The sequence below is a fragment of the Zootermopsis nevadensis genome, unplaced genomic scaffold (assembly GCF_977971745.1).
Source record: "Zootermopsis nevadensis isolate Lab colony 2312 unplaced genomic scaffold, Znev_1.0 Znev_ptg000028l, whole genome shotgun sequence".
In the NCBI taxonomy this organism is placed as follows: domain Eukaryota; kingdom Metazoa; phylum Arthropoda; class Insecta; order Blattodea; family Termopsidae; genus Zootermopsis; species Zootermopsis nevadensis.
Window position 1 is genome coordinate 24829900 of NW_028259160.1, and position 13950 is coordinate 24843849.

The 13950-nt window shown below is 43.5% G+C and overlaps 1 protein-coding gene across 6 annotated transcripts in view; it reads left to right on the top strand.

Annotated features, from left to right (window-relative positions):
* The first annotated feature begins 808 nt into the window (after positions 1 to 808).
* Positions 809 to 13950, top strand: part of OtopLa (proton channel otopetrin-like a) — an 89837-nt gene continuing 76695 nt past the window's right edge. For 3 of the 6 annotated variants that reach the window (XM_087357341.1, XM_087357345.1, XM_087357347.1), the window contains exon 1: positions 12402 to 12554. In XM_087357341.1, coding sequence (XP_087213467.1) covers positions 12531 to 12554 — 24 coding nt within the window. In that variant the 5' untranslated portion in view covers positions 12402 to 12530. Of the gene's footprint in view, positions 935 to 1277; positions 1444 to 12399; positions 12555 to 13950 lie in introns of those variants that run through there. The other 3 variants (XM_087357344.1, XM_087357349.1, XM_087357340.1) reach the window with 3 other exon arrangements.

Below are 13950 nucleotides of genomic sequence, written 5' to 3' on the forward strand. Positions count from 1 at the left end.
AAGGCCATTAAAACTTACCGCGGTAAGCTACAGGCCAAATTATTAAAAATTTGTAGGTTAATATTTGTTAATTAACTGGCTAATAGGCCAAATTCAAATTCCGCCATTAGTCGCTATCTTGAGCCAGATCCAATTTTAAACTCTCACAGTTTTCTCGGTCTTCCAAGTGGTTACCTGACAAGAGGTTTCCCCGCCGAATTTCCGTCTGCATTTTTATATCTTTCGTGCTCAGGCCGAACATAATGGCTTCGAAAGATTTGACAAGGAATTCGTTCAAAACATCGATGTTTTGTGTGACTCATTTCTCGAATTGTAGACCCACGCGATGGGAGTACAGAGTACCAACATTTTAACATTTAAGTATCACGTGCAAACCAGACAGCTGCCCCGTACCGAAGTGGAAATGTGTTTTAGTAAAATTTCCTATTTGTGAGATCTGGCGTTTTCGCGGTAGATACCAACATCTCAGAAAAAAATTCCTGTCCCCATCTTCAGCCCTTTATTTTGTGCTCGTTTAAAAAAGGGACAAATGTATCCTGTACTAGTTTGGAATTAATAAAAGGACGCGGTCATAACGTGCTTGGCCCACAACATCAGCGCTGCAGTCGCCTCGCGATTTTCCAAAACGAACAGAATCATTATCTTCCTAGCACAAACGCATTCCTTCTCCGGCCTTGCGCGTTCTGTTTCAATTGTACATTCCGCACTACAGTAAGTTTCATAATGTTGCCTAAGTCTGAACAGGTAAATTTTCATACTTCGCTGCGTCAGCGCGCATGCGCACGGCAACCATTTTGATTCCAGCGCCAGGCGATTGTGTTGTGTTGTGTAGAAGACAAGACGAAATTAGAGCGATAGCGTTACTCCAACCACTAGCAATCTGCTTTAGTTTGCAATAATGATTTGGTTTATGTTACGTTGGATGCATGATGTGGTTAGTATTTTACATTATTTGCTCGTTTTATGTGAAATTCTAGAGTAAAATGAATTTGTTGTTCATCCTGAAAAATGATTCGACGTTTGTGAAGTCAGTTTAAGTATAATTTTCTCCGTACGTGCTCAGTTCTGTGACCCCCCGAATCGCTGCCCAGCCAGTAGTAACAGCCGAATAGTCTGGAAAGCGTTCGGCTTTTGTCTGTTCGAGCGGATGCCGGAAGTGACACGTGAGGTTGCACGTGGCTTCAAGACAAGGCTGGCTGAACGCAATACAGGCCCAAAGGACGATTCGTACTGAAACTGACTTCGCAGTCTTGAGCTTTTGTTATGTGACGTTGCAGGCAGGCAACGTGTTTGGTGGTGACCTTGAAGCTGTGCGCATTATTAACTTTGTAACTCGATGATGGTGAGCGACGGTCAGCTCTCCGCCCCGGCCAGCACTAACGGTGTTCGAACTTCGTGTTCTACATGTCCGGCCCATCGTTTTCAACTATATTTTAATACCAGGTAACCGTTCTCCTTATATAAACTTTATATTACAGTCACTGAAGTGCCTGGCAGATTCCAATGAAACTCGATTGAGTTATTATATTCTCTCGTGCCACTTTCATGTTGGTTCATTTTAAAAATATAACTAAATTTGTATGTGATTCTGATTAATGATACTCGCTGTAAACAGGGATAGTTTCTGTAAACGCCATTAACAAGTTGGTCTTTGCAATGGTGAAGTGTCGTGTTTTCTTCGCGGTACGGACTGGATTCTTAAATATTATTTAAACGAGCTTTGCCTTCAGATGGTTACGAGCCTTCGAATCCTAAATATTCCGATGAAAAGGCCTGTTACGTCGTACGTATTCGGGTGTGGGTTCAGTCTACTTAAAGGCCCATTTTCCTTAGGTCATGAAATCATTCGAATGGTTCGTACAGCGCCTTTAGCTTAAATAATAATGACGATAACTATGATTATTATTACTATTATTATGATCGAACGTCGTGGTCGAGTGGTTAGCACTCCTGCTTTGTGTTTGGAAGGTCACGGCTTCAAATCTCGGCCCGGAGACCGGCTATCTTGACTGAGTTTTTTCGTGATTTTCCTGAGTTCGTTCAGTAAAATGCAAGAATAATACCTTAAGTTAAGCCATCGACCTGTAGTCTGAGCTACAGCCTTATTTGTCTGTCACGCACTTCAGTGAGTGAATTGTATTATTACTATTGTTGTTAGTGGTTGTAAATTCCGGTATCCAGATTGTCCGTCGCGCTTAGCGTAAATTCGCTCGGAGCTGGAAACGGTTTTACAAAATGCCATTTATTTTCGAGCTGTACCGAATCTCCGGTTCCGATCTCTTCTTGCACGAGGGATGCTGCCTGCTGAGCGACGTTGCCAAATTTCCTCTCCTCCCCCAAGTCGTTAAATCTCCCATCGGGACCCGTGTTACAGGGTGCTTCAAAAATACCTTGCCCCTAAATCATTACCAGGCAGAGTTGATTTACAGCTGAGGACGTGGAGGAAAAATTCCACGTAGTCTTTGTCTTCAGAATGCTCGCTCACGTTGGAGTCGGTGGTGAGCAAATTGCCCTTCGGCTCAGAAGTGGATTTTCACTTCAGCTATTTTTTTTTCCCGTGATTCTTAGAATAAATCCCCAAATCTCCTAAATAATCGGATTTCAACCACGAAAATGGAAACTCCTTGCCATGACGAGGGTCCGTCAACTTGACGAAATGAAATTTTGCTTCTTATGACATCCCTCGGTGATGCAAAGTTCCGGCTTGGGGCTTGGGCGTGGGGCTAACAACCCTTCACCGTATTTTTTTTTTTTACGATGGGTCTAAAACCTCCTCGGACCGGGACCGATTCTTTGGCACGACCGAAGCACCTCGGCGTAGATGAGAGCAAAACGCTGAGATGGACCTCGAGGAGGCGGGAATCGATGGAGCGAAGTGGATGCAGCTGGCTCGGGATAGTGTCCGGCGGCGTGCTTTTGTGAACACGGTGACGAACCTTCTGTTTCCATAGAGAACGCGGGCTTTTCTTTGACAAGCTGTGTATACATACGATCGAATTTTCAAAGAATGTAATCCACATCGGAGGACCGCGTTTCCTTCCCAATTGGATCTTATTTATGATTTAAATTGGTTCTGAATTTTGTCGCAGGTAATGAACAATGCACACAGCGACGTAAAATTTCCTCGTGTGTCCTTAAATGTATATGTTTTACGCCTATTTATAGGTTTTTTTTATTTTACGAATTTCGATTACAGTTCGCGTAAGGTTAGCGTTACGTCGTACGGATGTGTTCGAAGAGAATTCTCCAGAATCTAGTTAATAACAGACATCGTTTCCGTCGTGGCGCGACCTCTTCGTAAGCCCTCGATTGTGGACGTGAGAGTCATCTGTCGGCCACTGTGAGTACTTCGTGCAGGAGCGCTGTTATAAGACGATGGCGGGGGGGGGGGGGGGGTCAGTGATCCATCGGTTGGGGTGATTTTGCCCGTTCGCATTCCGGGGTTACAAATTCGTGGATCAATAAGACCACTCACGCGCGCCGCGAAATTGCATTATCCTTATTTCGCTGCCGTACTTTTACAGTGCGTTGTGTCCGATCGCTCCATTGCGAGAGGCATACCTCGTTCTATTGCGCTCCGCAGATATTGCGTTTTTGTTTTACGAATTTAAGGTGTGTGGCAACCCTGCGTCGAGCAAGTCTGTCGGCGCCATTTTTCCAACATCACGTGCTCACTTCGTGTTTCTGTGTCTCATTATTTTAATTTTCGCATTGTTTTTTTAGACTTAATAGACTACAGTATACAGTAAACATAACTTTTATAACCAAAAAATTCGTGTGACTCACTTTATTGCGGTGGAACCGGAACCGCAATATCTCCGAGGTATGCCTGTATTGGATTATTTCATAAAAAGCTCTATCAGTGTTACCAACAATATGCCTGATTTTCTCTCTCGGTGAACTCCTTATTGGGGATCGTCGTGTGGATTTCGACGTAACTGATCCAGATAACTAATCGGACTGATTAAAACTTTTTAAAAAGAAATCTACGTCAACATTTTCTGCTCAGAGGCCCCCGAGTAACATTTCGTAACTTACTAGTATTTTATACAAGGGAGTTGTTAACCCCCGAGCTGAGGGACCACCCCTTGTCGGCTGTTAGCGATTGCTCATTCAGTACGTTCGAAGCTGCCGTCAAGAACAGGACGTGTTTTGACACTATCAGCTTTCAACTTTGCTTCTCTTCTGTTCCGCTGAACTTTCTCATGCGCGGCACGTGACGCACACCACGTGATTTCTCCTCTCGAAGGGGAGGGGAGGGGACACGTGGAAATAAATATAGAAAACAAAAGCCTGCGCTGTAAGCGTGTAGGAAGCGTAACCCATACTGAATAAGACTGTCGATGATAATAAACTCTGTGTGTGTGTGTGTTCATGCTATGAATTATAATTACGAAAGACAAGTCGTCGTCGTCATTCTGAAACTGCGATGTGCGAATTTACAATTTGTTATGAAGAATCGTTGCTCACGTAAGGCCTCCATTTTCGGAACTACTCTGACAAAGACGGGCTGAAATTGAAGGGGACGTGGTCTAAGCCACTTCGAGAGAAGGAACATTCAGGGATTTGGGGCACCGAACATGGAGATGGCTGTCTTCTGGGTTGTAACGCCCCCTTAACGACGTCTATCGCAAACCCAGACGACAGCCACATTCAGCACAGAAATACACTACACGCACCTCAGTACCTCAGATAATTAACGTTTAGTTACGTTTTTCAAACGCCAATTCGCGAAAGTGGGCGTCGGTGATTCTTGAACGCGATTTCCGTCTGTTTTGTTACACATCTGAGAACGACTGTTCACTTGTGTACACGTGCTGCGAAGTAAGATCTACCAAAAATTCGTGCTAACTCAGAGAACCGAGAAGCTTCCAAGTAGACACGAAAGTTAATCGAAGATTCCTGGTCGAAAGTCGTACGAGAAGTCGATTCAGGACTTCAAAGATACTCACATTTGCACGGGCAGTTAAAATCTGGGGGCCTCATCCCTCCTCATGAAGCAAATTACGAGGAGGAATGTGACACGGGTTAATTTCCACCAAACTGTTTCATTTCAAAAGCTCCGATCGACTCAGACAGATCAGAAAGGGGCTGCTGTTGGTCTTGGAAGTTTTCGAGAGATGTCGCTGGCCGATGACGTTCGCGAACCTCAGTTGTGGAACTCAGTGCCCAGACGTGAGCAAGCGAGGGGGAGAAAAATCCCTCCCTTAGGGTCGTCCGTGGTTCTTATTCCAGGCAGAATTTCCCTCCTCCTCTCGTACCCGCCCCCGCGCGCGTGCGAGAAACATCAAACGATCGCACTGCGCTCCAGCGGCGATTGTGACTTCGCGCGTCGCTCGCGCTGCTCTTTTGTTCTTCTGCTTGTGTAGAGCCGAATGACGTCACGGCTTAGTGACCGGAGAAAGTTCAGTTTTTTAACCGAACTCTTTAAAGAGCGCTGGTAACTATGTGTACCATTTGGTTTTCATTTCTAAATGCCAGTTCGCATCACGTAATTTAAGTGCACTATCGCGGTTCTTGGACGTAAATTTGAAGTGTTTCGTTTCGTAAGTGCGAGAACTTGTTTCCAAACACGCTTGCCAGATGTCGTTGTTTCCTTCCGTCGCTTAAGCAGGGAACCAACATGACGGCAAATAAGCGTAAAGGACAGGCCGATTAAAGGAAAACTGATTCATTCCGTGGCTGTCTCTGCCTCAGATTTCGAAACAACGTCGGGCTAGCAAATGCTCTGACGCGAACTCCCAACACTTTCACCTGTTGGAGAACTGACAAGTCAATCCTCCCCTCCCCCCCCCCCTCAAACATGGCGGCGAAATCTAACGGACCGAAACCTCAGAATTAAGCAGGTCTTGAGGCGCTCGTCCCGATGTGCCTGCCCTAACTGCAAGTTACTTTCTGATTCCTTAACGAGGACACGTGGAGATGCACCACGGGCCGTAGGTTGAAGCTCCTAGCCCAGAGAGCACGCTCTCAGTTCTAGAAATTAACAGCGACTGAGCTGCAAATGGTCCCCTCCGACGTCTGTGCTAATGACATTTTCAAAACGTTGAAGTTCACTTGTACGGACGGACAACAATACCACGACTGTCTGCAACAATGAACTCATGGACAAATTGTTTTACTCGATGTTAATTAATTGTCGGGATGTATTTTTGACGTAAATACGTCTATATTGAAACGAAAAAGTGTAACCTGGTTACCTAGAAAACGTCATCTGTTTACTCGGCATTGTTGTTACCTAGGAAGCATTTCATTACATTACATTACATTACATTACATTACATTACTTTACATTACATTCATCTACCACAGACCCATTTTAAGCGTAACTAATTCAAGTTGATTAAGCAATGTCTTAATCAAACTTTACTCAATTTTAAAGCGTGTTTTTATTTTTTTATTATTTAGTGTTCTGTGTGACGACAGGTCCATATGAACAGGATCCTTCCATCCTTTTCTCGGACTGGGACCTGTTCATATACGTTCTTGGCAGATGATCCAGAAGTGGTTTGCCATTGCCTTCTTCTGTGTGTGAATGGAGTAATTGTTGGGATGCCACGGAAGAAAACTCCGTGTTGCCTAGACCACGGCCTTGCCCAACACAAGTTATAAATTCGGGCACCCGAGACCCCAGGATTACAAGGCCAGCGTTCTAACCGCTAGACCACCGAGGCTTGTTAAGACCCATCTTAAGCGTAACTAATTCAAGTTAAATAAGCAAAGTCTTAATCAAACTTTACTCAATTGTAAAGAGGTATAAAGGAAATATTTAGAATAAAGCCAATATATAAACTTCCTTTCCGTAAAGACGTATTTACGTCTAATTCTCCGGAACCGTCGTTCCACTGACAACTTTTTTTTGGCGTAAAATTGTTTTCCAGAACATTAACCGACTAATATTTATGGAGTTCGTTTTGGAGTCAGAAACAGGAATTTTAGAAAACGCTGGCCAATTCGTAAAATCATGACCAGGAGAGACTTTTCTTTTCCACATCTTCGAAAATCTCACATTAGTGGCTTCTGTGGGGAAAATGCATTTACACACAACCAAAATACAACAGGCAGCCCGGAAGATCGTCTCCGTGCGCCATTTTCGTGACAGCGAACACCCACTTAGTCACAAACTTTCGCCAAGTAATTCTGTAAATTTTTTGGAGGAATTCGTCAGAAATACAAAAACAAATTAATATTTCTCTCCATTTGACAAAACATGGCGCTCAGAAAATGTGAAAATTTTGATCTCTCCCTGCCATCTATGATCGTCACTTGGAACCTGCACGCACAATCAATATGACACGTACCACGCAGTCTGGGCAGGTGTCTCCATGGAAACCCCCCCCACCCCCCTCAAAAGGCGTATTGATCGTGTGCGTGGGTTAGCACTGAACACCAGGGCAAGTCGTGGAGTGCGTCGCCTCTGTCAGATGCCAATTTCACGGTTCGCTGCGTTGAGAATGAGTCATGAAGTTGGGCTGTTCGCTCCGTCTCCCAAAACATCGTCCGAGAGAGACGCAGTTTGGTCTGAATCTAAAAGGCGGGTCGTCGCACTGAATTGTGTTTGTAACATTTGGGGGGTGGGGGGGGGGGATTTCTGTTTTTAAATGACACTCGTCGTTTATTATCTTTGCACAGAATGGACACGAAAACATCGCAAGTTCACTCAGAATGTTCCCATACTTGCAGAAATTAAGCTGCATTACCGAATGAAACATTCCCCGCCATCTTTCGACGACAGAAATTTCGAAATCTCTGCGCACGTTTCAGGATCCACGCTCAAGTTTCGTCTTGTCTGTCATTAAACCGAGATATTTCTCTGTACTTTCATGTGTTTTATTTTTAGTGTTAGTGGCGAGGCCTGGGATTGAACCCAGCCTCCTCTAGCTCACTATTCCAGTGTTCACGAGGTCTCAGAGGTTTGGTCCCTACCGTCTCCATTAATATCAAAAACACGAAAGTAAAAAGTCTTGTCAGTGATCCTCTCATTAATCAGTGCCTAATTCGATCTCTGAAATGTTATCAAAGTATCACCTCGTCCCTCATCATCACATGTCTGCACACAGCAATCATTAAAACCACTTGTCTGTCAGTTCGTGATCGCAGAGATAAGATTGCGCCAACAGAGCTTCATTTATTCCAATAATTTATTTTCTGATAAGTTCCTATGAATCTGCAAAGAATGCCACTGACACAGTCAGGACAAGGTCTTAAATCTCTGAGCATTTTTTAGCCCAGTGTTTCCAGTAAATTTTAAAGCCTGACGCTGCAGTTTCATGGAAATCGGTCAACTATTTCCAAACGCGAAAGTGGCGGGGATACAGAGACACGATCTCATAAGCACGCCTCTGTATCATCTGGATTTTCTCTCAAATCGTCTCACTCCGTGATTTCTTGTTTCAAATCTGCCGCCATCTTGATTTGACTACGAAACGCGATGCTCACTTGTTTTCAGGCCTACTGCAGTATTGATCAGTGCATTTCTGCAGGGTGCATTGTTTTCCAACAAAAATGGCCTCGCCGCCCTCTCCCTCCGCAGCTGAAGTCGGTCGCCTCTCGCTCATTGCATCATCTGGACCTCGAACAGTCCTTGCTCTCACGTAGCACGTACTAATGTTCAATGTCCCGAGCTAATTTAATCTAGTCCACATCTGAAAGTCTACGTTTTGTAATATTCTCGTGCGAAAATTCTGAGCGACTGTGAGTTGTTTAGGGAAAACAGAAACATGTAACTAACAAACTAACTAACTAATAACTCCCTGGTAGTCCAACACCGAAAACACCAAAGCCCGCGATCAGACACGATCCTGAGCCAACTCCATCTATTTTCCATTCTCACAGCCCACCTCCCTAAGGCCCATATTGACATCCTCCCATCTCCTTCCTGCGTTCTACGTTTCCAACCCATCAGAGCCTCCTAGATTTCATTATCCTCACTATTCACGCAACTCCTCGTTATGTAATATTCTAAATTCCCCGCTTATTTCATCCCGTCTAGGTCCAAATATCCTCCAGAGTGCCTTGTTTTTTAAACACCTGTAATCTACGTCCTTCCTGCCATGTAAGAGACCGTGTTTCACAGCCATACAAGACAACAGGCAAAACCATTGTTTTATACATCCTGACTTTTAGTGTTTTGGGTAGCAAACGAGACGATAACAGTTTCTGAATTGCATAAAAACAAGCGTTCCCCGAATGAATTCTAACCTTAATTTCATCATGAACCTCATTTCTATTTGTTATAGTTGTTCCCCGATACTTGAATTTTGAAAAACTTTATTCATAATTATGTTCCACTGTTTTTCGCCCATGTATTTACTTCTCGGCCTATTTCCTTGTTCGCCTGGAGGAGAGTTTCTGCATTTTTGGTTCTCCCCCATAAACTGACGTCATCAGAATAGGCTAGGGCCCGGTGCAGACCATTCAATTCGAGCCCTTTCAGATTCCCTCTGGCCTTAATGATGACGTGTTCTAGAGCAAAGATTAAAGAGCAGTGGAGATGAATTTCATTCACAAATGGCGTTAACCGTGCAAGAAGAATACTCGATAACATTTTGAACGACGTTGACAAAAGACAGAAACCTCGGAAGTTTTGTGGGTAGGAACAAGAATCGATTCTTCCCGCTGTTGTGGTTCCAAATCGAGACTCTAAGCTCGTGTCCTATCTCCTGCGTGGATTTGTATCCGCCGGAATTGAGTCGATGCCTGGAGATTTATAAAGTCTTAGTTTTGTCAATGGCAATTTCAACTTCATCAAGGGATTAAGAGCTCTGTTGTACGAACGTCAGGCTAATCAAACTGAACGTCTAGTAACTTACTAAAGTCGTCTTTCCATCTGTCTCGGACGCACGATTATCCAAGCCTAGTAACTTTTACCTCGTGGCCAACAGTTGCGAGCAACCAAGTAAAGTAGAACTGGATCCACCGATCATGGCCGCTGACCTTGCAGGGAGAGCCCAGTATGCGGACCACTCAATGAAGGAAGGAAGGAAGGAGTTTCCGTCGGTCAGTGCGTCAGTCTGGAAGCCTGACATCGTTGTCTTGTGACTGCTGTGTTAACAACATGACACCTGTTCGTTGAAATCTCCTTTCTGGTCAATGATAACGCCTCGTATCAAAACACTCGGACAGACAAACCACCGACGTCTTAATCAAAGAAGGACGAAGTGAAAGCTTGGCTATTGGAAGTAAAATCCCATTTTGTGACGTGTTCAAAGCTCGACTGTGCGATTTAATCGAATTAAATAAGGCAAAGCACGTGACTGATCACATTTTAGCAGACGAAGAACGTCCTGTGCTGAGACTTCCCGATTTAAACCCCATTGAACTTATTTGGGCAGATTTAAAACAATGGGTTGCAAGCAAGAACACGACGTTTAAAATTAAGGACGTCGAGCGTCTGCGTCGCCAGAGATTCGAAGAAATTGGGCAAGAGGAATGGGAGAATATATGTCGGCATGTGTAAAAACTAGAAAAAATTAATTTTGAGCGAGAAGGCATGATCGAAGACGCTATTGAGGATAACGGAGTGATGTGTCAGAACGTCTGTGAGGAGTGGAAGAATTGGAAGAGGACCGAAGAGTTGTGAAGAAGATAAAATTATCTAACACTCTCTGCAGTTTTAATTTTCTAGCGAAATCGGCTTTCCTATGTTACGTAACGTGGTGATATTTTATTTGGAGTGTACTGTACGCGGCCTGTTACCGTCCCTTTCAACAAACTTCTGGTAAGTGACTCGCTCCGAGGTTCCAATTCACAAAGTTGAGCGGCCAAGAACGCTGGAACGCGGTATACAAGTTGAGATTAGAAAATGTTTTCGAATCTGCTGTACGAAGTTCAGTCTCGACAGGAGTAATCAAAAATTCTCGCCGGGCAACCAAAACCAAGATGGACGCGGGCGTGTCTTTGTCGGGGCGTATCTGTGCGTTAGAAATCCGTAGAAGGCTAAGTGATCGTTGAGCTTGCAAGGACGCATGTACTGCCCGTGCAAGAAACATTGGTTCCGAACTGTAGGACGACCTGATCAATGTTTTCTTCCCACCCGGTAGCCACTGACAAGGACGGAATGTTCGGTGGTTGTGAGTCAGCTGTTTCCCGCAGACATTTTGCGCCCGAGGCAGTGACATGAGTTTTCTACGTGCAGAGAAATATTCTTTGGAAAAGCCGTTCCGTTTATGGACGCGGTGACGTAATCAGCGAAAGGTCAGTGACGTGGCTGTGACCAAAGCGTCGACTGTCGAACCGACGCTAAATTATATTTAAAAGAGCGAGAATTTCACGGCCCACGGCCTCTTATAAACCTCCCTCTCTATTTCTTTGAGATGCAGGTTTCGTTTTGTCCCCCGTCCCGTCTACTTCTAGCTCTTCCAAGTGGTCTCTTTACGTTTTACACTTCTGTCCTCTTCCACGTGTCTCGATTTCATTTTCCTAATATTTTTTGTGACGCCTCGCCCTCTGTCACGAACTGCCTCTCGACTGTTTCTGCTTTCCTCAGGACGCGTTTTTCACGTAATGCGAGAGACAGAAATTTCACACCCATACAAATCAACAGGTAAAATTGTAGTTTTGTGTGTGTATTAAGATTTACATTTTTTAGATAATAAACGGGGAGACGAAATATTTTGAACTGAAGGCAACGAGTTTTCTCGTGACGTAGCCATTTTTAATTTCTTTCTGAATCCGATTTTGATTTGACATTGTCCTCGCCGATGTATCCGAACTGTAGTGATAATTAACATAACTTTATTTACGTTCCTTTGTGATATTTACCTTTCGCTCAATAAATTCGCATTTTGAGCGTAGACCACAAATCCTTATTTATTTTCTCGCATTTTTCTAATGGCATATTCAAAATCAAAAATGAAAAACAATGGCATTTTAGTATTTCAGACCATTCCCAGTACGAAATTCAGCCTTTACGTGTGTGTGGACTTAGCTTTAGGCCTTGTTCAAACGCATTTTAATTAACCTAAAACGATTAAAAATGCTCAAATGTACAAGACTTGTTGCCTCTCGGTGTCTGACAAATGCAAAATATCTTCTGTTGTCTAACAATCGAAAACTTCTGTCCCCTTAATTTCGTATGATATCCATTGTTTGTGGCCACGACGTCACACCGCTTAAAAAGTGCACACTGAAATTCGTATTGTTAAACGAAACAGACTATTATTATCCTCGTTATTTGGAAACATGTTTCAATCGTGTAAAATGTGCATGGCTTATGTGAAAGAATGTGGACGAGAAACCAGTTTGTAGCGACTTCCGTCCGTCCGTCCGACCTGCATCCGTTTCACGGTCTCCTTGATACACTTCGAGCGAGCGAGCGAGCGCAAGGCTACAGCAGCGCCGAACGGTCAAGGGAACGGAACAAATGAAAGGCGATTCTCAGCATTGTCCCGAAGCTGGTTCTTGATTCCACGCAAAGATTCCAGACTTGTTGGCTCGTGGTTAAAATTTTCTCTGTGTTTTGGAAGTTCACGTATCCAAGCTCGTGAATTTACGTTTAATTTAACGTTTGTGAGGTCTTGTTCCAATACATGTCGAAGATACACATCTACATGGTACGTACAATTCCTCATGTGAGGGGAAGAACGAACGAACTTTAAGCTTCATTACATTGTAAGAGAACATTTTGGTTTAGGTTTACAAATCTTAAGCCCCTGAAACTCATTGGACCCGTAAGGGGCAAAGTTCCACAGACACAGACTCACTCCACCGCAACAATAAGGGCGAAACTCAAATGACTTTAGCACTGGGAGGAGCGCCTTATGAGCAGACGTTCTTTTTTTTTTAGGTTAGGTTCCATTAAGCTTCATCCCGTTGCGTGATACGTGTGAGGCAGTGCCTCATTTTACAACTAATTGGAATTATGAAACAAGAATCACGTTTAGTAATTGCATCTGTCGTTCAATTCCAATTTAGGGATTTCACGACTGGAAATTATAAATATACGACGTAACAATGGAAATTATTTCATCGGCGTTGGTTACCTTGAAGTGGTTAGCTCTTGTTGTAAAGTCTCAGGATTAAAAAGGTAGAGACGTTAAAGATTTCTTGGCCTTTTGAAGTAATTAATATGGATCTCCAACTAACATCTGTCATTACACAAACTCAGTTTTCTGGGGGTTGGGGGGGTGTAGAAACTTCCCCCTCTTTACGGCTCATTATTGTTGACACACACTGAAACACTGAAACACTAATCACTTTTACGTGCAAACTCACACAGCAATCGTCAAGTTGGTACCACTGCTTCGTTCTCAGTACAGAGGGAAGTTTTGTTACCACGTGATTCGGACACGAAGCCTTACGTTTATAATTTGTAATTTCTAATAATCACTGTCTCATAATAAAATGCGAAGCGACGTTGTTGTTTGTTTGTTCTGAAATTATCTTCGAAAGGGACGGTTTTTGGAGTCGATTATTTTGCAATCTAAAAGAAAACACTGTCGTCAGAATATATCGCTCAGCGTTCAGTTTGAAAACGAAATTAAGGCTTTGACCGGGATGTTCTTTTGTTAAATCTTATGTGCTACCGCCTGATTCGACTTCTAATGGTTAAATGAAGTGTTTTCTTCGCGGTACGGACTGAATTCATAAATAATATTCAGACGATCTTCGGCTTCAAAGGGTTAATTCACTGTTAGATTGAGTCACGCGAGATTTGGTTTTGAGATGGAAAATCATCTTAAAAACAAAAAATTGTACCTGAAATATTGTTCGTTAAACATCGGCCGCCAGAGCACAACAATCGGAGGGATATTATTAATTCTATTATTAAAAGACGTTAGCATTGCGATGCGATTGTTGGGGATTTTTTTGTAGTATTGAATTTCAACACCACCTGATTTCTGGGCGAGGAGGACTCACCCCTTGATCGACGACTGTAAAGAATTTTGCGTAAAATAATAATTGTTTTCCGACCATGAAATAGATTCGAAGCTACTCCTCAAGGACACT